Source organism: Centroberyx gerrardi, chromosome 16 (genome assembly GCF_048128805.1).
Source record: "Centroberyx gerrardi isolate f3 chromosome 16, fCenGer3.hap1.cur.20231027, whole genome shotgun sequence".
Classification (NCBI taxonomy): Eukaryota; Metazoa; Chordata; class Actinopteri; order Beryciformes; family Berycidae; genus Centroberyx; species Centroberyx gerrardi.
This window is the reverse complement of record NC_136012.1, coordinates 17,696,723-17,721,328: the sequence shown is the minus strand read 5'-3', so window position 1 is coordinate 17,721,328 and position 24,606 is coordinate 17,696,723. Positions and strand designations below refer to the sequence as shown.

The 24,606-nt window shown below is 42.8% G+C and overlaps 1 protein-coding gene across 3 annotated transcripts in view; it reads left to right on the top strand.

Moving 5' to 3' along the window:
• Nucleotides 1-24,606, top strand: part of dlg3 (discs, large homolog 3 (Drosophila)) — a 77,710-nt gene that overhangs the window by 28,167 nt on the left and 24,937 nt on the right. For all 3 annotated transcript variants that reach the window (XM_078289294.1, XM_078289293.1, XM_078289292.1), the window contains 6 exons: nt 19,120-19,173; nt 19,742-19,792; nt 21,160-21,284; nt 21,844-22,013; nt 22,595-22,731; nt 23,656-23,800. In XM_078289294.1, coding sequence (XP_078145420.1) covers nt 19,120-19,173; nt 19,742-19,792; nt 21,160-21,284; nt 21,844-22,013; nt 22,595-22,731; nt 23,656-23,800 — 682 coding nt within the window. The remainder of the gene's footprint in view (nt 1-19,119; nt 19,174-19,741; nt 19,793-21,159; nt 21,285-21,843; nt 22,014-22,594; nt 22,732-23,655; nt 23,801-24,606) is intronic.

The following is a 24,606-nucleotide window of genomic DNA, read 5'->3' as shown; positions in this document are numbered from 1 at the left end:
GCCAGGGGAGAGGAGAGAAGAGAGGAGAGGAGAGGAGAGGGGAGGGGAATACTGTTTGTTTGTTTGCTTGCCTGCTTTGTTTTATTTAGGGGTTTTTGCTGATCACAGTAGCGACTGGCCTAGAAATGCAACTGTGCTGTGCGGGGCAGGGTGGACTCCTGATTCAGCGATGGAAGCGTCGGCTTTTCTGTGAGAGAGAAAAGCGACGGAGACGAGGCCTTTGATGGGGAGGTGGTAGGATGGGATGGCAGAGTTTAAATGCCATACCGCTGTTAATTCAATACACAGCGGATACCGGGCAGCATGTACAGAAATGAAACAGGGCTGTACAGTACATTCCTTTCTGACTTGTCTTTCTAAAGCCGTCTCCTCTCTTCCTATGCCCTGTTCCTCTTGCCAGGCTGGGCTCGTTTTAGCAGGAATGTGCTAGCATCCTCGGCAAGCCGCACTACATCACCCACATGCTGCCGTGGAATATGTGTACATCACAATCAATATCAGTGAAGAGTCAATGCCTAAGCCTTCTGACTCCTCTCCGTTTTTGTGGGGGTGTGTGGGTACTTTCAACAGTGCTTGTGCTTTTATTCAACTGTTATATCAACTGTTATTTTTATGATTTCAGACTGCAGTTTTTACTCTGCACTCACTTTGACTGTATGTGGTATAGACAAGGCTCCGCAGATTTCGAATGTTCCTCGCAGTGCGGAGTCTCATGTTTCATTCATTATGGTATTGGCAGGTTAGTAGTTACGTAAAACCTTGTCGTACATCATGATACAGTGGACATTGTCTTCGCTCCATTTAGTGAACCAGCGTTTACTTTTTCAGATAAATCATCGCACAGAATAGTGAATGTGTAGTGAAAAGGCATGTATCTGTTGTTGTTCCTCCTTCCATTTTCTGGGAAAATGTGTGTGTAGGGAGGACATTTGGTGAAGCAGTGCATCTCTTACCATGTGTAGCTGCTCTGAGTGCCATCTCTGTCTAATGCATTATCCAAGCAGCCCTTCAGCCATTTGGTCTGGCCTCTTATTTTTTTGTTGTTGTTTTTCAGTGTTCTTCATTTCTCTCATCCCCCTCCTGTCTTCCACTGCCCTTCTCCTCCTCCGCTCTTTCTCTCTCATACATAGTACGAATCAAAGGCTTCATTTTCGGGTGTAGAGCAGCATTCAGAGAGGATGCCGCAGCAGCAAACAACTTCAGACCTGGGCTTCAGTATAATTAGTGCAGCTTTTTCTCTGCCATTTTAAGACGATATGCACATGCAGTGCTTATGCAGAAATACTGCATCTATGCCTTGTCTCTCGTTTTTGAAACCTCTTTGAGTTTGGTATTAATTGTATGTCATAATATGGTAGGAGGGTCTCTGCTATCTAGCTCGTACAAGAGATTTGAGTCTAACATCATTTTGATTTGACTAAGATCTTGATCACAGTAAATCCATCACACTCCATCACGTGTGTAACATTTTATTGAATCTGGGCTTGTTAAACTACCTTTGATTGCTCATATTATGTTGAACGCATAATAATGACCCTTGAATTTACCATATTGTCATTGTTTTGGTATAGGTCCATTTTCCTATTAATTTCCATTGCTATTAATATCCTTCTTAAGCTTGTCTTAACAACTAGTCTTAACCTGACTAGTTCTCATAATCAGCATGAGTCTGGCCAGGTCTGGACTGATTTTGGCACTGATGGGCACGCCATGGTGATCATGTTGTGTGAATTTAAGACTTATTCAAAACATGTGTAAGACAAGCTGTTGCCCCCTAACCCAGTTGAGGACTAGCTGGATCAGGTGTGATTATATAGTATGAAACATTTTGTCAGCTAATTTTTCTGATTCAAATATAGACAAATTTAGGGAGACTCTGTTAGTATGTGATTGGCAGCGACAAAATCTGAGAATAGAAAGAGCTGAGCACAGTTAATGCGGTAATAACAGTGTTGCATAGGCTACAGTGGCATTCAAATTATTTCCTGCTCTTAAGATATGATATATCCCTCTGCTTTGACTTGTCATGTTTTACCTTCTAATCCTCTGTCCATTAACAAACATCTATGTCCGATTATTGCTACTAATGTGGTCTAATAATTAATATCTATGCAGCTTCTTGCTGTCTGTTTTTGACTGTCTTCTGAAGACAGAATTGGGTGCGTCGTGATATGTGAAGTTAGAGTCCTGTGGAATGCGAGACTCTATTTTTGCCTCTTCATCTTGTGTTTGCAGCCGTTGATTGCATGACAAGAAATTTTGAAAGAAACAGTCATCCAGTTTGAGCTGATCCAGCTGATCCCAATCTCTTCAGATTGTTACCATCTTCTATTATATTCCAAGCTTTAGTCAGTGTGCCTTTACAATTATTGTGCTATTAGGGCTTAAACTAGCAGTACTTAGTATTTGCAAGTGCTTAGTATGTGAACAATATAGGCATATATTGACACAGCATATGTTCGACTGCCATGGAGCCTTTCCCCCCTTCCCCTTAGTGAGCTGACAAGATGAGAGGGCAGTCAACATTATCCAGACATATGGCCGTTGTACGTACACAGACCACAGATGATCCTTTAACAGGCCCCTTGGTTTATTATCAGTCATTATTTCCCCTTAGCGAAGATCTACTGTATCTACCCATTGAGCTTGGTGTGCCAAGGAAAAACAGAAACACACATCCCTAACCCAGAGACAGAGAGGAGAGAGAGAGGCAGAGTGAGATAAAGAGAGAGCATGCCCTCACCCTGTCAGGGATATAAACAATACAAGCAATCCCAGCTTAATATCATACATCTTATTACACTGTTGATGGTACATCTCTGCCTTGAAATTGCTTTTATGGATTTATTACTTTCTGTTTCCCCCTGTGTGACTGTATATTTTTGTTAATATGTCTGCACTGCCTTATAAGGATGTTGAATCTTTAAATCACTCAAATACTCCACAATGTAACACATCCTTGTCCAATAGAACCAAAATCAAAATTCTCCCTCATAAAATTTTATTTTGTTCTGTAGATCACAATTTCAGATGCTCATATATGTTTGTATATGTACATTTCCATTTATTCATATAGACTCTGGTTCAAAACAGCTAGGCCTTTCTTTCTTTTCTTTCTTTCTCTCTTTCTTTCCTGCTCACCTGTCTATGTCCAGCACAGACTTGACATGCTAAACAAACTAATCTCTGTCCCATCCCAGCTGCAACCCTGCTTGAATGAATTCAAACCCCATTTCCATTTTATTCAGCTTTTGTTTGACCAAGCAGGTCAGTTAAGAACAAATTCGCATTTACAGGGACAACAGCAAATACAAATACCCCATGCCTGGGGTGTTGAGGGTTAAATGGAGACTGGCCAGATTACATGCTGGATTACCATGCTATGTTATCAAAGTTTCTACTTAGTACATGGTAACCAGGCAGCAGACCAACATTTCAGCTGGCAGGCCGCAGCCTGGCATACTTCTGTACTGTAACAACTTCATTCAGTGCTGATGTAATTATCTTTATGCTTTGGTGTATCAGCTTTATGCATTGGCTATCATGATGTTTTTATGACTGGTAGTCAAAGAACTTTTGCATAATTGAGTTTATGTTTGATTTGTAGGCAATGTGAGTGTGCAGTGCTTAGCTTCATGATTCAGTACAGCATTACTGTGGTATACAGTGATAATAGAAAATAATCCTCAATCATTCATTAAGATTATGATATTTATCCAATATCCAAGTCTGTCTGTTATATTGGTATGTTTGATTAACAGATTAACAGAAGGAAATCCAAGTAAGAATTTGAATCCCATCTCTACTCTGAGATCTATGCTTTTATCAATGCAGAAAAACATGTTTAACTGTTGTGTAAATACAAAAATCTGAAATGAAGTGAGTCTGAGCATTGCTTTTTGAGTGCGGGCCATTTTCCCCCTTCAGTAAGCCAAATATATTGCAAATTGTGTCAGATATGTCTTTAGTGCTAGCAAGAGAAAAAGGAGATCTGGGAGGATTAACATATTAATTTAATCTATTAACGCAATTGATAAAGAACATTCAGAGGCTCCCTCTGCTGACCTCTATAGAGAACGAATAGCATTACAAACGGAATTTGATATCCTCTCCACAGGGTTGGCAGAGGAGCTTTATCTGAAGTCTCGTCTAAGTTATTGAGAATGAGCATGGTGAGAGAGCCAGTAAACTACTCTGCCATTAGCTTCCGCAAATTGCCGAAGCTGAATTTATAGCAGAAATCCAAACATCTAATTGAATGACCACAGACCAAAGGGATATGACCAGTTCAAGAAATTCTACAAGGTACCTCAGAATCTAGTGATAAGGCTTGGATAGCACATTTCTTTAGCAATTTGGGAATGCCATCTATTAACACATATGATAAAAAAGAATCGGACCAGCCTATATTGACACTCAACATTGTACAGGCAATAGATCAAATGAAAAGCAGAAAATTAACCCCTGTCCTAAAAGAGGTATATGCAGAGGCACTTGAGCAGAGATCACTGCCGCCAACTATGATCCAAGCTATCATATCAGTCCTTGTAATAATTATAAGATTCTAACTAAGGTACCTTGCTGCTAGAGGCGAGACAGTGATGCATTCTTTAATACACTCAGACCAGACAGGTTTAATCACAACTTTTTGGCAATTTATGCCCATTATTATTATTATTATTTAATGTTCTCTACTCACCTCACTCCGGATTCACCCTCAGTGGAGGTCTTGGTGTGCCTTGATGCTCTTGATGCATTTGACTGAACTGAATATCAATATCTATTTACAGCCCTGGAGAAGATTGGATTTGGGTCCATTTTCTGTACCTGGACAGAGGTCCTATATGCTTCACCATAAGCATGTATCAAAACAAACAAGAGTTTATAGTGCTTTTCCCCTCTTTAGGAGAACTAGACAGGGATGCCCGCTGTCTCCCCTCCTGTTTAATAATGCTATTGAATAGCTATATTCATAAGAGAGGATGTAGGTGTAGCAGGTATAAAGACAGGCAACTCTACCCATAAGTTTTCATAATATGTTGATGACCTCATTCTCTATGTGTCTGAACAAAGTATGTCTATTCCAAGAATATTAGAGATCAGATCTGATTTTGGGAGACTATCGGACTACAAAATACATTTGACTAAAAGTATAATAGGTGTCAGGATATAAGGAATGTATAAGGTTTCTATTTAAGTGTAACTTGGAGCCAGTGCTGGAGAATGCAAAGCAAGACTTAATCAGGAGGTCATCACTCACAATTTCACTAGCTGATAGAATTAATTCTGTCAAAATTGCCATTTTTCACAAATTTGTACTTTTATATCGAACAGTGCCTGTGTTTATCCCAAAATCATTTTGTAAGGAGCTTGATCGTTGTATATAATCTACGTTTATCTGGAATAAAACCTTTCTAAGGATTAGGAAGTCATATTTGGAAAGGCAAAAGGAGGAGGGAGGATTGGCACTACCAAATTTCTTCCACTATTATTGGGCTGCCAGCATACACAATTTTCTTTCTGGTTTTAAACTTCTATGAAGGTGGTGGACCAGTGTGGGTGGATATGGAGCAGATGTCTTGCAACCCTGAGTCTCTAGTTTCTAAATTATGTGTTCCATTACTGTCGGGCAAAAATCATTTAACAAACAGCCTCATTGTACATGACTCACTAAGAATTTGTTCTCTGTTTAGGACACACTTAAAACAAAAACAAATGTTACCCCATGCCTATTGGAGCCAATGGGTTTTTTCCACCTTCATTAATGGATACAGCTTTTCGTTTGTGATCCAGGAAAGGGCTCAAGTGTGTTCAAGATCTTTTTCAAAATAATGGTTTTATTTATTTTGAATTTATTTTGAGACAATACAACATACCTCAGTCATATGTTTTTTAGATATCTGCAAATTTACAGTTGGGTTCAAAAACATTTGCCTGCTTCTCCATCCTCTCCAAAGGGTGGCTGGATAGATGAGTGGACCCTCTAGAGTGAGGACTAGAATCCATAGCACAATTCAAGCTCTAGTGTCTCTCCCGGAACACCTTAGGGAGCTGTGGGAAGATGACTTTGGATTTGAACTCTCAGACACTGTTTAGCAATTTGCAATTGAACGAATATACATTCAACTTGCATTTGCATTAGACACAGGCTACTTCAGTTTAAAGTTTTCCATAGACTACATTATTCTAAGAGCAGGCTTGCTAATTTGGTTCCAGGAACAGACCCAACTTGTTCTCATTGCCACCAGGCTGGGGTCACCCTTTACCATATGTTTTGGTCATGTCCAGCCTCGGCCCCATTCTGGCCATCTTTGAAACATTTTTGTACATTTGTAATAAGGACATAAAGACCCTTCAATTGCAATTTTTGACAGAGTTACGCTTTCTGTGGCTCAGTCAAATGCTGTAGCTTTCTCATTGCTTCTGGCTCGATACCAAATTCTTTTAAAACGGAAAACTGCCAAGCCACCATCACACTCTCGATGGGTGGAAGATATAATGGCACATCTCAAGCTTGGGAAACTTAGGTTTACAACCAGTGGTTCAACAAGGACACTTTTCAAAGTGTGGCAGTCATTTCTCTCTTGCTTTAAACATTGTTATGTGTCTGTCAGGGTGAAAATTTGCACTTTCTCCAACAAATTATCTTGCTGAATGCATCTCTTGTGACTACATGTTCTGATACCTGCATGGTAACTAATGGCAGGGATAAAGCGCTCACTGGTAGAGACAGGGCACAGAGACTAGTCGTGACTGAAACCAGTTTATTGTTAAAAGTCCCTGCCTTTGGTTTGTATTTACCAATACCACCCGAAAATCACCACTGGAAGAGAGAGAGAGTGTTGTGACCAAATATCAATCACAACATCCCCTCTCTTTTCCACTTGCTGCTGTGAAGCTCTTACTAGCAAAGAGAACAGGCCTGATTGTGCTGCTTGCAGGTAACATTCTCTTTGGAGGTTATAGAATATTTTTTCCACTCTGCTTTTGAAAGGCCGTTGTTGTGTTTTTTTCTCCCTCGGCTTTACGAATTGAGCATTCGCCCTGAGTCTTACAGAAGCATTTCAAATGTTCAGTGAAAAAAAACTAAAACCATGAAATAGATACAGTAGGTTACAATGCCTTTATTAGATATAATATAGGACTGTTCTCTGTTGTCATGCTAACAGTGGTTTAAAAGGTCAACTGTTGCCATTCAACACAGATAGATAGTGCTGTCTTTAAACCTAAGTCCCCCTAGCTTGTGACAAGTGAAGAAAGGGTCACGATGCTTGAAGAAGAGCGAAATAGATATGTGTGTTTCAGTGTGTTTTACATAGCATCTGGCAAAAAAAATCAGAACACTTTGTTATGAAACATCAGCGTGACTTAGAGTGCTGCTTCAGGAAATAGGAGGGAAGATGTGCCCTCCCATTAAGGCCTGTAGAACAGCAAGATGCCCCGCTGTCCACATTTTGCACTTCAAACTATGGCAGGGCTAGATAGGTTTTGAACTGGATTTGTTGCCATTGATGCCAAAAGACATCAGACCCTAATGTTTCTCCATGATTACACCAATGTAGGGTTACTGCCAATGAACCTCATAAATGATCACCGACAGTTGAGTGACCTGACCATCCATATGTCAAAAATATATTGTCAGTATGAAGATAGAAAATACCAGCTCAATTTGCAGCACTCATCTCTCATTTATTTCAATGATATGGCAGCAATCTACAGTGTGGGAGTATGTTCTTTCTTTTCATGATCTATTTTAGTCCCCTTCATTTGGTTTAGACTCATGTGTGTAGGTATATGGCTTTTGAATTGGAGCAAAATCAGTGTCACCACACCTTTTACAAGCTGACAGATTTTTTACCAAGGATGAATGTGTGATGATGCAACTGTCACTGATATTGGGGATCCTGTCCTGTGGACACTGAAATTGCTCTGATCGGTGTTTAACTGAATGCCAGATGTCAGAAAAATGAACTGAATGCCATATGTCAGAAAAATGCTTGGTCCTGTGTTCAGAATGTCGAGGAAAGCAGGAATGTCGAGCCCTCCCCACATGTGCACCGGAGAGCGTCTTTTCAGTTGTGTCAGTTGGACGGTGATGCAAGAGGGGAGGGGATGCAAGAGGGGAGATTAGGAGAGGAGAAGAGCAGAGAGGAAGGGATGGGAAGGGGAAGAAAGAACTGAGGAAATGAGAGGCGTGGAGTAAAGAAGGGGGTGAGAGGAGTAAAAGCCAGCGAGGAAGAGGAATGGAAAGGAGAGGAGGGGAGGGAAAAGGGAAGGAGAAAGGAGCCTGTGCTCAGACGCAGCCCTGTGTGTTGCCATGGTGCAGGCTCAGTCAGAGCTGCACACTAGCTCTGCTCCTCAGCTAGCTAATTACCCACAGAATGCAATGTTGATACGCAGGCAGCCAAAGGCTTCTGGATTTCCAAGGGCTTTTTTGATTGGTGCACTGACACACTAGTACAAATCAAGCATCTATTCTTCTATTTTTATGCAGAAAATTGCTGATATTGATTGTAATTTACATAGAAACAACGCCACCAAAAATACAGATTTCTGTTGCGCTGGTTGTTAATATGTTTTAGACTGGTTTGGGTGGGTGGCAACCAGTCCTATTGAACACACTAGTAGTGCTCTCCTGTGTTCGCCTGCCCTGCCACTTGTGTAATATAAAGAGCTCTTCCAACCCAGAGCTTCATTGTCAGTAGACCGCTGCTGCTTACTGCTACTGGAGAGCCTGCAGATCCTGATCAGCCAGCTTATAAAACCCAATATGGGCCACTGTGGATTAATATTCACCATTAAAATTCCAATTATGTAATCAGCCAAATCCAAGCCCTGCATATGCTCATTGGAATATCTCAGTGGCCGGTGACGCGGCTGGCAGGGATTGGGGGGGTGGGGAGGTGGGTGGGGGGCGGGGGGTGCTACAAACGAGAGGAATGATGCAACACAAGGCCATGCTCTTTGCACCCAAGAGCGTCATTCTCCTTGGTTGAACAAAGACCTAAAAGCGTTGTATAATGACCATTCATTCACACCGGATTGCTGTAGTTTGTAACCAGGTCAAAAAGAAGGGTCTTTATTTGGTCATTTTGAAGGTTTCAGCAAAGAGGAGTGAGATGTGTCGCTGAGTCGAGGGTAAAGGAAAACTTTTCTTCTCATTACAGCCATGAGCTTACATTTCATTTTGTACACAAACATAGACATAGGCCTTCTCTCTTGTCTCTCTCTTGTCAAAGCATCGCTAGAGAGGTTGATTATGTGATAAAATATTAAATCAACATGTGTTCTCTTTCTGACTCTCTGGAACACTTTGATTAAGTAATTAACCATTTTGATCGAGTTTACAGTACAGAAACTGTTCAGTACAGAAAAATCTGCCTGATCATGATCTTGTTCAGTTTAGAACAAGTCTTTCCCAAATCTAGACACAAGACTATCGATTTCATAGAGACAAATTCTAAATTGGTATTATTGACACAGTCACAATACCAATGGTATGTAAAGTACATTCTCTGTAATTCATTGAGAGTGATGGAGTTTTTGACTTATGTTACATCACAGATGGGAGAAACTGATTCTCTAGTTTCTTGTTTTGGTGTAGAGCTGCTCATGTTCACAAATATTGAATGAACTATTGTAGGAATACACAGGAATACAATTTAAATTATGTTTCAGGATGGATTTTCAATTTAAGCATTCATGTAATCATTGATACTTTCTGAAACCTATAAATATCGTTTTGAATAGAATTCTTCTTGTATCGTAATGTATTGATATTGTATGTTTTATAGCTAGAGCACTGTTGTAGCATATATTTTCGGCCTCCGTCCCCTGTGATAGGTTCCTTGTGTTTCGACAGTCAGCTTAAAAAGCTCTTGTGCTTTAGTGTTTTCAGATCAGTGCTTGTGTCATCTGTCCAAGCCACTAAGATGGCTGCTCTGATCTCAGCCGTGACGCCCTCTTTGGGGGAGCGTGTGTCGTGCCTGAACACAACCCGAGGTGGGCAGAGAAGAGGGGCAAATCTGGACCCTCAACAGGAGGCAGATTGATTTGGCAATCACCAAAGTGCTACAAACGTTTAAAACAATGCCCTGTTTTTCTCTGCTGTTTGGCGCTAAATACATCAGCATATGGATAAATGTGCTCATGTATTCATAACTATCACAGGAAAACTAGAGGCACGGCTCTTGTTTTTGTTGCCTCGCCCGTTGCCCTACTTACTGTAATTCTTCATCACTTTCAACACCTACACTTATTGTGAGCCAAAATGAACTCAGGCAAGGGGAGTGAATGGAGATATGTGTACGTGTGGGTGTTCCAGAGTGGAGCGTACAGAACGGCATGAGACCTCAACCATGACGGGGGGTCGCTACCGCTGTTCGTAGTAGGACAGGGGGGTTGAGCCCCATGGGAGGTGGGGACCGTGGTTCTCATCAGACGTGGGGTCAGAAGAAGCCCCGTCATCTCCACTGTATTGTTTTAACAGTGGATCTTTGACAGGGTCCTCAGTGTGTGTTCTCACTAGTGTTATTATCACTATATCACCATTCTGACTTGGGAACCAATACCAGCGCAAGTACTGCAGTTTCCATTGATTTGAATATTTTTAAAAAAATCAAAACTGAAACAAATGACTGGAATTGGCAGAAAAACATTGAAGGGACTTTTGCAGGCAATGAATTGCAACTACAAATTGCGTTTCATTGTAGGAGACTACTTTGCAAGAGAGCAAACAGGGTGACGGAAAGTTTGAGTTTGATTGCAGGAGTTCGCCTGTGAGTAAAGTCTTGTAGTGGAAAATGTGTGTAAGGAACATTATGGAATAACGAAGGATTGGACTGTAGCTGACGGACAATGAGAAAGGTACTGGTTTCTTTTTTGATAGATGAGTGGTTGAACTGGTCTGAACTAGTAAACTGTTTCAGATTACAGGGAGCAGAATGGTCAACATTGCATGCTCTTCCAAGTCCCAGAAGCAGAGGGCAGTGTCGACTATTGAGCTTGGTGGCTTAAAATTTGCTTATTTCACACAGTCTGTACATTTCTTCTAAAAAGGGTGATCTATACACATCTCAGGGAATTGAGTTTGAATACTGACTAACCGTAATCAAGACTAAGTTGTTTTTATAATGGAAAGGAAGAGAGTTTGTGTTTGGTTTTAGATGTGGATTCTGGATTCTGGATTTATAAAACATGAGCTACCGGTGAAGCCATTTTTGTTTGGAGGCACCATTGTAGTGCTGGAAGTGTTATGGGTATAGGCCATATCTGGGTCAAATAGTATTTCCGAATGCTTTTTATGGTTTGTTGTAGCCTGCTTAGGTGCCAGATGGCTGAGGTTTACCACGTAATATAATAGTATAGTATTTAGCCTCGGTCTGGCATGGGCATGTTTAAGCGGGATGCCAAAGGGATGCAGTAAGATGCATCAGATGGGGAAAAGGATCATTGTGGTGATGCGGTTGCAATTTGAAGGATGAGGAAGCAGAGTGTTGGCAACATGGTGAGGTTCATGAAGCAGAATCACAGTCCAATGTCCTCAATTCAAAGTCCTCAGACAAGAAAGGAAATGGCAAAATTTGTAGTCTGTAGTTGGAAGGGGCATGAAGCCAAGGCAGCTGAGAACATTATGTTCTGAGGCGATCAGGAGACGTAAGGAGAAAACAAAGGTGACAGAAGTGAATTAGACTGCTCACATGGAGGAGGTTTACATTATTGTGGACAGTCAGGTTTCCTTTATTCTTTTCATCGGTAGTTAACCGTGTTTCAGATGTAAAGAGAAAGTCGGGAGAGGATTGATTTAACGCAGCATAATGTCATTTTAATAAAAGGGGCTTATGTCATAATTGAGATTTGTGAGTGTGTGTGAGCAATATGCAATAGTGACACTAGTTCTGAAAAATTCTTGTTTAGAGCAATTTCTCAAACGGAGGTACAGTAGTTCTCTACCAGTATTGATATATTGTGCAGCACTAGTTCCTAACTCACTCATCCTCTCCAGTCTACTTTCTTTTCTCCTTCCTCTTCCAACTGCCGCATCCTTCAGTTGCTCCTTGCCAGCCTTCGAAGTTGATACTAGTGATTTTAGTGAAGATGTTTATTCTCGGAAGGTATAAATGAATCATGATTGCTGGGTGTGTTTCTGATCTGGTGGTGGTGGTTGTGGTTGTGTTTGTATGGCGAGTATCTAGTGGACTCAAGACGGGTCATCTCTGTCTCCACGCAGCAACACCATACCAGTCCACTCAAAGGTCAAAATGTCAAAATGAGACCATTACCTCAGGAACAACATCGACATCCTCACAGCATCATGCAGAACACACACAACCAACCCAAAAAATGGAGATCAATTCAAATGAATATAACTAAAGAATTCACTTTCTCCATGATAAGACCACACACACATAATATGCCCTTATTGACTGAGGATAACACAGTGTGATGTTCATTTAAGCATCAAAATGGCAGCACACTGTCTGTGCACCGTCGCCGGCACTCAGCACAGGATCCACAACACCAAAGAGGAATAAGTGTTTCTCTCAGCTTAGCAACAAGGGGTAGCAACTAGTCAAGAGCTGTGAGGTAACACGCTGCAGTGACCTCTGATGTAGAGGAAGCAGTGGGGGCGGGATTATATGAAGCATACTGGTGATGCTCACACATGACAGGCTTCCCTCGCTCTCGCCATGCCATGACTGTGGAACCTCACCGCAGCACACATATGGTCATTTACCCCGTGCCTTTCAATGTCTGTGCTTGAGCCTGTTATAGACTGTGTGATCGTGGGAATAATTACATCAGTTACATCAGTACAGCTTTAGTGGTTGATGTGACCCAGCAGTAGTGTTGCTATACAGGATTAACAGAGTTAGATGGAAATTTTCACCCAGATTCTGCTGATTCTTCCCTCCTTAACAACACATAATCGTATTGCAGCTTCTCTGTGGACATCCAAGACTGACCGCTCACATAGATCATAATGTCATCAACGTATACACATACACTCCAGCTGCGCGCACACACACACACACACACACACACACACACACACACACACGTACACATACATATTGTCATGTCCAAACCTGATGAATTTTGAACAGGCTCTTCAAGTCAAGTCAAGTCAAGTCTGTTTATTTGCCATATACACAGCATACACAGGGTGAACAGTGCAATGAAATGCTTGTATGCTGGGTCTTCTCAGTATAAAAAGAATAGTAACATATATTCACAAAGATAAATAGAGAATTACAAATAAAATAAGAATCAATTACAACTAGAAAAACACAAGTTAGGAGGGAAGAAAAAAAAAAAAAGCAGTAGTGCAAAGTGACGTAATGCAATACTCAAGCAACGCTGGTTTGTTATGAATATGTAGTAGTAAGTACTTTTCCCTGTGTGGCTGCACTCCTGAAGGTCAAACTAGCCAGCTCTCATTTGGAGCTGCTCACCGTGACAGAGAGGTAAGCCAGAGCATGCTTTTGTAATATTACATAAAGATGAGGAGGGAGTGCCGCTGACAGCTGTGACGGGCTATTAATTATGGTTTCACAAATGTGTGTCTGTGGTGTGTGTGTGTTGGGGGGGGGGGGGGGGATGGCATAGTCACAATGCTCAGTCTTACCCGTCAAATCGGAAAACTTGGAGTTTTAATGGGGCTGTTTTATGCGTGAACTAATTAATTTCCTTGTGGCTGCCTCATCGAAACGAAAGCCTGAATTCAGCTGGCCTTGTAAGACGGGAGAAGGAACAGTTGACCTTTAGCGCTATGGGATTTTCTTTTATTACATCTCGTTATTACGCCTTCGTCTCAGACAAAGGATGCCACATCGAGGTTTGACAACAGCTCCCGAGTAAAACACCTCTCGCCGCCGCACGTTCATCCCTCTCTGCTCCGTCCATCTGTCGCTCCTTCTCTCACCTTGCCTCTCTCCTTCCCTCTTCCCTCCGGCACAGGGGCCACAGCGTGAATGAGATGTTGGGTGCATGGTAATTGAGTAGGTATTGATTGGACTGCAGCGTGGCATACGAGAGGCCAATGAGAGCCAGAGGATCAGAGCAGCACCGCTGACTGCGTCTCTCATCCCAGATTCTGCAGGAAAACATGAACGCAATACCACTAGAGGCACGCACTTCCATGAGAAAAGGGAGAGACAATTGCAGGTTGTAGATAGCATAAGCATGCCTTAGCACGCCTTGTTTCCCTATCTGCCATCAGCTCTGACTACAGGCACAGGGAGAGCTCCCTTCAGCGTTGGCTGTATCATTTGACTGACTGGGCTCATCATCTGAGCGGGGTTGACTGTCATATTTCACTGTGATGTCACCATTGGAGACCGAGCTGCCATGTCGGTGTGCCTGGCGAGGGAGGAATTGATGTGGAAATGTTTGCTAAGGAAGAGAGGGTTATTGCCCTGTCAGCATGCCATTGCTATGCACATGCTGAACCCTCTTGTTCTTCACCCCTCTACCCGCGGGGAGGCTGAGGATTTGAAAACACAAGAAGTAACGCTGACAGGTGAAGAGCAGCCAGGGTTTTATGTTCGTCAGATGTGGCACCTATTGTCATCAACAGGGATACAGTGGAGGGTGAACCCACCTAAACTGTGTTTGCCCCCCTTTTTATTTGTGAAATAGAGTTTACTTACCTGTTTAAACTATTATAAGTCTTTTCTTTTGTTATTATAGTAGGTGCTTGCTGTGTAGTGATGACCAACTGCAGTTCATAGCTTTCCCACCTTCTATTTTTTACCATTACATCACTGACCAACACATATACCAAAGAGAGGCGTGTATAAGCATATTTAAACTCATTCGGTCAGCGGTATTGTTAAAGTCTAAAAAAAGAATCAGAGCCTTTTTATTGTGCCATATTTAAACCGAGAATTTAATCTGTGCTATAATAATACAGTATGATCAGATAATATGTAGTGTTAGCTGATACATGTGTGTCACTGAGACAAAATGATCAGGAATCGCGTCTTTGGACACACATAATAGAGACGTGTGATATTTGGTCGGGTCAATCCTCCTTACTTACAACCATAATGGCCTTTTTGGACATATGTCTCCCCAGTCACAAATGGCAGGTGAGGTTGCCATTTCAGTCACTACGTATGGATTTGAGAAGGAGCGCATGTGATGTGGACAGGCAGCACTGAAGGCAGTCGAGCAGATCCAGCCCATGGCCAGGCATGTGCGAGAAAGAAGCCGCATAAACTGCAGTGAGAGCCCAGAGAGGTGAAGCAGGGGGAGGCGGCTAAGTGGGCCTACCGGCCAATACCGTGCAAGCGCTGGTTACCATGGGAACGCATTGATTATTTAACAATTTGGATGGAGCCTGTGTCCTGTGCTTGCCAAGGTTCAGTGGGAGTCTTTGTAGCTTTACTGTCCCAAAGGTCTGCAGCCAAGTTAGCGTTCTGTGGTGCAATGCCACGGGGACATGATACACGAGAGACAACAGACAGACAGAATCGAAAATGAATGGATAGAAGAATAAAATGATAGATTGATAAATATGAAATTTGGAGAATGATAACGAACAGATGGATGAATATGAGAATGGAGTGAGAGATAGAAAGCACTGTAGCGAGTGGGTTTTCATCACTTCTGGTGGTCAGTGGGGACTCGTTGTAATGCTGTCCCGCTGGGAGAGCAGCCTGGACTCGGTGTCTGTGTGCATGTGTGGTGTGTATGTGTATATTCACATGCTTGCATGTGTCGGAGTGCGAGTGTGCGTGTCCATACTGCCAAAGCCAAGCCTGGGCCCTGCATTGCAGCTGGGCAGAAGTGAACAGCAACAGCTGGCTGGGAAAACAGCCTTCAATGATTAAGGTTTTGAATTAAAAGGAAATTAAGGGATTTATGATAATCTTATCCAGATTTGGTTAATTCCAGCCATACCCCTCAATCACACTCATGTACCGCATCTGCAACCTTTCAGTGTCTCACCTTCTACCTCCATGTAGCCTCCTTAAATTCCCTGACCCACATTTACCTGCATCACACAGACATACATTCACACCCTCTCCTGGGTTGATATTAATCTGTAAGATACGGCATTTGTCTTGTCCATGAAGGGAGAATTCATATACTGTAAACTGGTGTTTTGGGCCTCCACCTGTCTTCTGAAGGTCTCTTATAGCACAGTGCTCTATGCTAGCTACGTGTGTCTTATAAACTTGAGTAATGCTCAGATGTTATGGCCTTGAATCAACTCTCCCTTCTCCTCCATCCTCGCAGGTTAGCCTAGCGGTAAAAACAGGTGACTAATAATCAAAATGTTGTTGGTTTGATGCCTACATCTACGCTACTCACTATCACTGCTGCAATGGAATTGAGCAAGGCACTGAACCACTAACTCCTTTGGCAGCGTTGCACTACACTTCACAGCGCTGTGACCTATGAATGAATGCATATGTGTAGAGGCAAGGAAGGATATGCACATAGAATAATTGCAGTTACCTTGTGTCAATTACCAAATGAAGTAATCTTAATTCTCTTTTCTAATTCCCACGATGAGACAACACACACTCTACTATGGGGGTCAGATTGAAGATTACCCATGTCGAGATTATCTTCCACTATTCTTTTTGTTTACTTGTTATGTGAGATACAGATACAGGGATTACCCAGCAATCCCAGACTAGGATAATGCTGCTGTTTTATACGACTGATGGCTTTATTGTCGTGAAACTCTATTTATAGGTTCTTAGAGTGATTACTGCTGCACATCCCGTTGCACTGGTCAACTAACGATTGTTACGTATGATAAGCACTGCTAGCTTTATGCTCTAGCTGTTGTATTTGTCGTGTGTGGTGTCACAGCAGTGGATTCAGTATCTTAGTCTGTGTCAGTCACAGAGGGAAAATAGTTGCCAGTGTATTCCCCTATGTTGCCCTCAGGCTATGCTTCACCACTACCTTGTGCACTGCTTGCTGTATGGGACTTGGTTGTGGGGTTTGAATACTGTTACCATTTCAAAGTCGGCTGTCGCTAGTGTGGCTGCTGTGGCGCCGTCCTCGTAAAACCATGATACTGATGGTCTTACCATAAACACACACTGGTGGATGTAGGGTGTGTGTTATGTGTTCGGTATTTTTAAGATGAAGGATGAAAAGGTGAAAAGCATTCATGAGAAACGTGCGCACACACAAGCACAGTCGTGAGCATCTGTTAGTCCATATGCAGATTACAACTAAGGCCTGATTGTGCTGACTGAGGGGATGGGAGGGTGGGGGAGGTAGGGGGAGGGAGGGGGGTTGTGGCCACAGCTGTCCAGAGTCATAGCACATCACCACAGAGTGGAGCAGGTCAAATCCACAGTCCTGTTCACTGTTGATCTGGAGTGCAACCTTCATTACCAGAGAACTCACTCAGTGAGAATCACAAAGCATCGGGAAAATGAAATGACACCAGGGAGTTGCACAGTCTGTGCGTTGATGAATGATTTTGATCAAAGGATCAGATCTTTAAAGTGTGTGTTTCAAGTTATTGAAGGCCCTACTGTCTTGTCTTGTGAGTGCTGAGCAACACAAGTATTGCAGCCTCATCCAGCTGTGATTCAGCATCACTCAGCTGTATGGATTGAGAACCCTTGAACAGTGGCATTTAAATACTTCTCAAGTGATATGCTCTTTCATGTTTTCTTATGGTATACCATAACCGAAGGGTTGAAAAGTGAGTTAATCCCAACACTTTTCAACACACAGTGTGCACACGTGTTGTGCATACAGTGTGCATACTGTCATTGTGCATGGTGATGATGGAGGTTTCAGGAGGGAGATTGGAATCAATGAAAATCAATAATGGAAGGCCCATGGAAGCAAGCAAGAGCAATATCTGAATATATTGATACAGAGGGGAGAGGGGAAGATTGGGTGAGGTGGGGGAGGGAGGGAGGAAGGAAGAAAGGTAGCCAGTGACTTTCTCCTCCGTGTCGGACCTCGGGAAGTGCAGGTCCCCTAGCAGCGCTGTCAGCAGCCCCTCACCCACACAGCTCAATCAAATCAATAAAAAGCAGCCAGCGTACTGAACTAGAGGATGGCCATCAAGCTTCTCCTAGACAAGCCAGTCTCTCCTCCTTCACCCCTCTTCTCCTTCTCCATTTGCAATCTGGCAGCCTTCCTCTCAGGTTTTAGCTCATGGATTCTTCTGCCTCTCCTCAGGCCTAAAGTGGAAAAGAAACACCCAGCAGGTGGCGCAATAGAGCTGAGCTGGAAAGTTAATTGTACTGTGAAACATTGTTATGCATTTATAATAGGTTTGACCGGATTTTTTTAATACCGTTACTGATAGTATTGGATTGAAACTGCCGATAGCTAATATTTTGTGCCGATATTAAACATGTTTAAATTTGACTATTTTCATGCCAAAAAAATCATGCTAATGAAATTCTAATAGGGTTAGCAGCTCCTTAAGGCAGGGTGACCCACCACACCTATTCAATGGCAGGGGGAATTCTTTAGGCCTTTACATGAATAATTATTTTTCAGAAAATATGATTATTTAAAAAAATAAATAAATGAATAAATTCAATGGGCAAAGAAAATAGGTTTAACACGCATCATATTGCAGGTGGATGATGTTTCTCGCTGATATCCAATATTTAATAAAAGGCCAATGTCAGCCCAATATATTGGTATAATCCTAATTTATGCAATAAAAAATAATATTTTAGGCAGGCCTATATTGGCTCAGTAACGTTACAGCACTCTAATGTCTTACCAACTAAGTAGTTATTGAACCATAAAATCATGCATTCTGTTTGAGAGACTTCATGCTGTTATTTCTAGAGTGTGTGAAATGATAGTGAAAGGGTGGGGATGATATGGAGTGATATTGTCCCAACAGCTGGAACACAAGCCGTTTGTTTTATGAGGTGACCGCAGGATGTCTGGCTGCGGCAGTAATAAGCAGCGGTCTCTCTGCCCCAGTCCTCATTCTCAGTCCTCACACCTTGCCATGATTTCCCCCAGTCTCAGCCCCAAGGAGACACACTCCCTGTTCCCATGGCATCCATTCACTTGCTCCTGAGTGATAGTGTGTGCGCTGCATACGTCTGCGAGCTGCCAGCCTCACACACTGAGGTAATGTGTATCTCTTCATATTCACAGGCCAACCCTCCCCCCATCATCGTCAACGCAGACTCACTAGATGCAGGCCCTTATGTAAGTATCTGTTCTCTCGCTCTGTCTTTCTCTCCCTCACTCTCTCTATATATCTCCCTCGCTCACACTCCCTCTGTGTGTGTATATGTGTGTGTGTGTTTGTGTGTGTGTGGATGGCAGGGCCTCCTCATGGTAGCAACATGCTGTTTGCCATGTGGACCAACATCCATTATCCTATTGACCCTGCCTGTTTGTGGGGAATGAGTATGCTGCAGTTATGCATTTAGTGTCAGAGAGCATATTTGCAGAAAGAAAGAGCTGACACTTAGCTTTTGATTTTCCCATGGACCTCAAGTAAAAGGAAATTGATGGTGGTATTTTTAGTCAGTAAAACAATCTTGAGAATGTATCTGTCTATTTATATATTTTTGCAACAGTCCTATTTTCCATGGCTCTTAATGTTCAACCTGTACATAGATCTACATCATATTATATATTACTGTGTGGTAATCAGTTCAAGGATTTAGTGCTGATGAAACATTTGCATGCCATTCTTGTCCTTTATATTTTTAGAATATGACATAATGCAGGCTCAGTGATGTAACTGATGTGCTTTTTGTTTTGACAGGTAAATGGCAGTGATGGGATGTATAAATATGAAGAGATCATTTTGGAGAGGGTGAGTTTTACCGGTCCCTACCTTTGTTTCACATTTTCCTCTTTCCTCTTTCATGTATTTTCTGCATTACGCTCCATTTGAAAGCCTTTGCTTTGAGATGGATGCATCTCTCCCCACTAGGTGGCAGTAAGCAGCTCTGTCTTCTGTTCTGAGATTATGAAATCATGAAAACCAAGGAAAATGCTTTATCTCTGTAATGTTGTGTGAGAATTGTATAAATGGTTGTATGTTAGTGAAGTTATGGCTTTGACATCACTTCAGTAAGGACGTCTTTGTGTGGTATCTCATGTGAGTATAATGATGAGCACAGAATAATGCCAGTGAAGCATAGCGTTTTCATAATCCTGAGGCACATGTCATCAGCAGGCGCCAAAAATGTAAAGTGCTCTCCTGTTCAATTGTTCAGCACACGCCACTGCACTTGTCAGTGGTCTGCTTCAGCCTGTAGTGCTGCAGCTATATGCTCCTGCTCTCGTTATTCCACCCACATATAAATGCATCTCCAAACCCATGATAGATGTATAGAATCTTTCTCCCCCTTCTCACTCTAAGTGGCATTTCTGCATGCAGAAAGCTTAAATAAACTATGTAAAATCACACTTTAAAAGGTCTGTGGGTGTGTAACATTTGGTGGTTGGGCCCAGTGTACTCCTTTTGGCTCCGGAGCAGCACACTGGGAGGCCTCAGCCTCCCTCTGTCCTAATTTGTTGCGACCGTTGCTCATTAATTATAGAAAATAATAAAGTGAAGTCTTTTCTCAGCTGTCTTGTTTGGTGCCTGTCTCTGCGGCCATGGCTGTCAGATGCAGCAGTGTGCCTGGACCCACTGGATCCAAATGGGTCCTTTGTCATTCCAGGGAAAAGAAAGATGGGATGTGGAAGCATCTATATACTGCAGAGAGGGAGAAGCTCTGTATCATGCAATAGAGATGACGCTTCTCAACTCATCTAAATAAATCCACTTTCCTATAGACATAGTGTAGTTCTACCTCCGATGCCCTCAGTGGGTTGATGCAATGTGTGTGACATTTTGAATGAAGGGCCCTCATCTAATGGAATACATATGCATGGAATTATCATTTGTCATATGTGAGGACACACACACGTGTCTGAGAAAATGGACATCAGAAATCCCCTGAGCAGTCTGCATTGATCATGTGTTCCTCTGAGATACCAATACACTTAAGTGCTGTATCCTGCTGACCTTGAGTCCACATTGGGTGCATCACTCACATCTAAGTGTGTTTGTGTATATGTGCAGCATGCATTTGTGTGTGTGTGTGTGTTTGTGTGTGTGTGTGTGTGTGTGAATGTGTGTACAATGTGTATGCACCCTATTGCAAATGCTAATCATAACTGGTTTTGCAGGGGAACTCTGGCCTGGGCTTCAGCATTGCTGGAGGAATGGACAATCCCCACATCCCCGATGACCCAGGGATCTTCATCACCAAGATTATCCCAGGAGGGGCAGCTGCGATGGATGGACGGCTGGGGTACGTCCCCCTCCTCACCTCTTTACCCCCCCCCCCCCCCCGGCCCCTCCTAACCACCTTCTCGCCTTCTCGCCTTTCTAAGCTCCTCTTCTCACTCCTCCCTCTCCCCGCTCTCTCTCTCTCTAGTCTAACCTCTCTCCTCTCCTCTCTTCACTCCTTTTCTTCAACGCTCACTACCACCATGTCCCGCCAGGCAGTGCTGTGTGGGAGGCAGAGCTTCTACAGCCCCGTGCCCCCAGGCTCTGTGTGTTTCCTCAAAGTTATGATTCACTGGAAAACCAAAGCCTGAAACATGCAAAAATGATGATCTTGAGTGCTTTTTTATGTGCTTTTGAGCTTTCTTTTTATGTTGGCCATAGCGTTCTCAGTGTGTGTGTGTGTGTGTGTGTGTATAGGCTGTGTGCGTGTGTGTGTGTGTGTGAGTGAGTGAGTGAGTGAGTGTATGTTCTGCTTGCATAAGTGTGTCTGCCTGCCTGTGTGCGGCGAATTAGCTCCATGTTGTTACCCTGTTGACTGACAAGGCAGTGTGTGATGTATATTAAAAGCTCTTCCTCCACAGGGTGAATGACTGTGTGCTGCGTGTGAACGAGGTGGACGTGTCTGAGGTGGTGCACAGCCGGGCGGTGGAGGCCCTGAAGGAGGCCGGGCCGGTGGTGAGGCTGCTGGTCCGACGGAGGCAGGCTCCACCTGAGACGATCCTGGAGGTCAACCTGCTCAAAGGGCCCAAAGGTCAGAGGTCACAGCGCACTCTGCACTGCCATTACTCTGTGTGCTTTCAAAAACAGATGCATATTTGTGGATATGAAAAACCACATGATTTTCCCATGTGATAACACGTTTTCAGCACATGTAATAACATGTGGAGCACATTTAATTTTCACACCATGAAAATGTTCCAAAACCGCACATTTCCCATGTGCAAAGCACGTGTGTTCCACATATTGCCCATGTGATTTTAATTTTAAATTTCACATGTGTCATCATGTGGAGACGTTCACATGGGATTTTTCCACATGTGAAATTCATGTGGTTTTTCTTCAAGGGTTGCTGTGGTGTTGATTTGCATTTTCAGGATGAATGTATAACATTTAAAAAAAAAAACACCGTAAATAAATAAATTAATAAAGAAGTGTTAGTTGACTTAAGACCCTAATGATTAATAACTCAGCTAATCAACAGAGGAAGCAGCCCCAGACATGGCACTCAAGAATGTGTGAAAATCAGTGAATTTTCAGACAGAGGTGATCATATATAAGCAGTTCAAATCAGAACCAGTGCTGACTGTCTCACTGTGTGTATTACTGTGCCAGGGCTTGGATTCAGCATCGCAGGAGGGATTGGCAACCAGCATATCCCCGGAGACAATAGCATCTACATTACCAAGATCATCGAAGGAGGAGCAGCCCAGAAAGATGGACGGCTGCAGACTGGAGACCGCCTGCTAGCTGTATGAGCCTGCACCTTCTAGTCACATATTCAGTTTTTATATCAAAATGAATTCATGAGTCATTTATCATTTGGCTTATCATCCTATGTAGCTCATTGGCAAGTTGAAAACATACCAACATGCATACAGGGTAAATGAAATCTGCACAAAAACACAGCAATGGTTGTTAACGCTAATAAGCAACACTTACACGCAGATAGTGACTGCCCAACTCACCTAAAGAATTGCTGTGGCTGGGTGGAAGTGTGCTCCGCTCAGAAGACTGACTGTTTGTGGAGCACTTTAGTATTATGTGATTGTGTGCCCCATCCTGTCACTTCAAGCAGAGGGAGCCAGGCAACACTCGTCAGCATTTATGGCTCCAGGTGTGATTGATAAGCTGCCATAGTGCAGCCTCAAACCCCAGAACAACTCCCCAGGCGTATTTGTGCCACATCGCAGAAGATAAAAAGACCCACCTGCCGGGCAAAAGAGTGACTACGCCATTAAAAAATATTAGATGTGTTTAAGGCCACTATAAATCAGGAAAAAAAAATCATTAATCATTACTACCCTTGTGAAAAAGCTGTGAATGAGTACAGCTATAGCTCGCTGAACCCTCATCACTGAGCTCTCATTACAATGTGCAGTTATAGACTCATTGACGTATTGATCATTCTGTTTAAATAAAGATATTTCTGAGGAATTCAGTCTAAAAAGAGAAACTGTAGAGATTCAGTGGATCTTCTAAGATGTCTACCCACTGTTTTTGACCTTAAAACTGTACAATACACAAACCTATTACTCTGCCATTTAAATTGTTTTAAATCTCATAATACCTGCTGTGACAGTACAGTAAAGAGGTGAGGGACTACAGTACAGTAAAGACTTTAGGGTGCTGATACAAGGATTTTTCCTCATCTCTTCTCCTTTCTGCACTTTCAGGTGAACAACATCATCCTACAGGACGTGCGTCATGAGGAGGCGGTGGCGGCGCTGAAGAACACCTCCGACATGGTTTACCTCAAGGTGGCCAAGCCAGGACCTGTGCACCTCAACGACATGTACGCCCCGCCAGACTACTCCAGCAGTACGTATCTGCCTCTTCTTGTTTTAGTCGTCCTGGTCATGGTACAAATACACACACTACTTGACCCTTCAAGTCCCCATGAAATGAACTCCCATTACTTTTACTTTCTGGAGTATCTTTCATGGTGACCTCATGCTGCACTAGTAGGCATAAATATACATTTCTAACCAATAAAACCAAAGAATAAAATTGCCCTTCTTTCCCTGACTCATATTTCATTGGTTTAGACTTTTGAATGATCCCTGCATTATGGCCATTTCATGGGGTCTTTAAAGTGTAGAAGGCTAGAGGTCCTAGTCAGATGCTACAATATCTTCATATCTGTCACTAATCCATAAGGAAGCCTTTGCAGCCAGCGCCAAAACAGGAATAGGCCGGGTTATAAAGCGTGGTTTAAGGTAAAGGGTGAATTATAAATCGTGGTCCATGTTTCTGTGCACTGCACTAGAAATGATCTTTTTATCTTCATGAGAGATGTTTCAGAGGGCTTGCATGAGTGGTAGTGTTGGATCACTGTTCTCTCCCCAAAACAGCTATGCCCAGACACCCACGTAGTGAATGCATGCACGCACTGACACACAGACACACACACACACACACACACACACACACACACACACACACACACACACACTACTTCCCACAGCAACAACAAGCCCAGATCTCTACCTCCCACTGAGTGTGGATGGTTTCTCACATCCCACCTGCTCATGAGAGCCCACGATCTAGAGCTCCTGCCTCACAAATTTCCACAAAACAGTGATTTAGTATTAGAGGGGGGCTACTGGGGGCTTTTGTATGTTCTA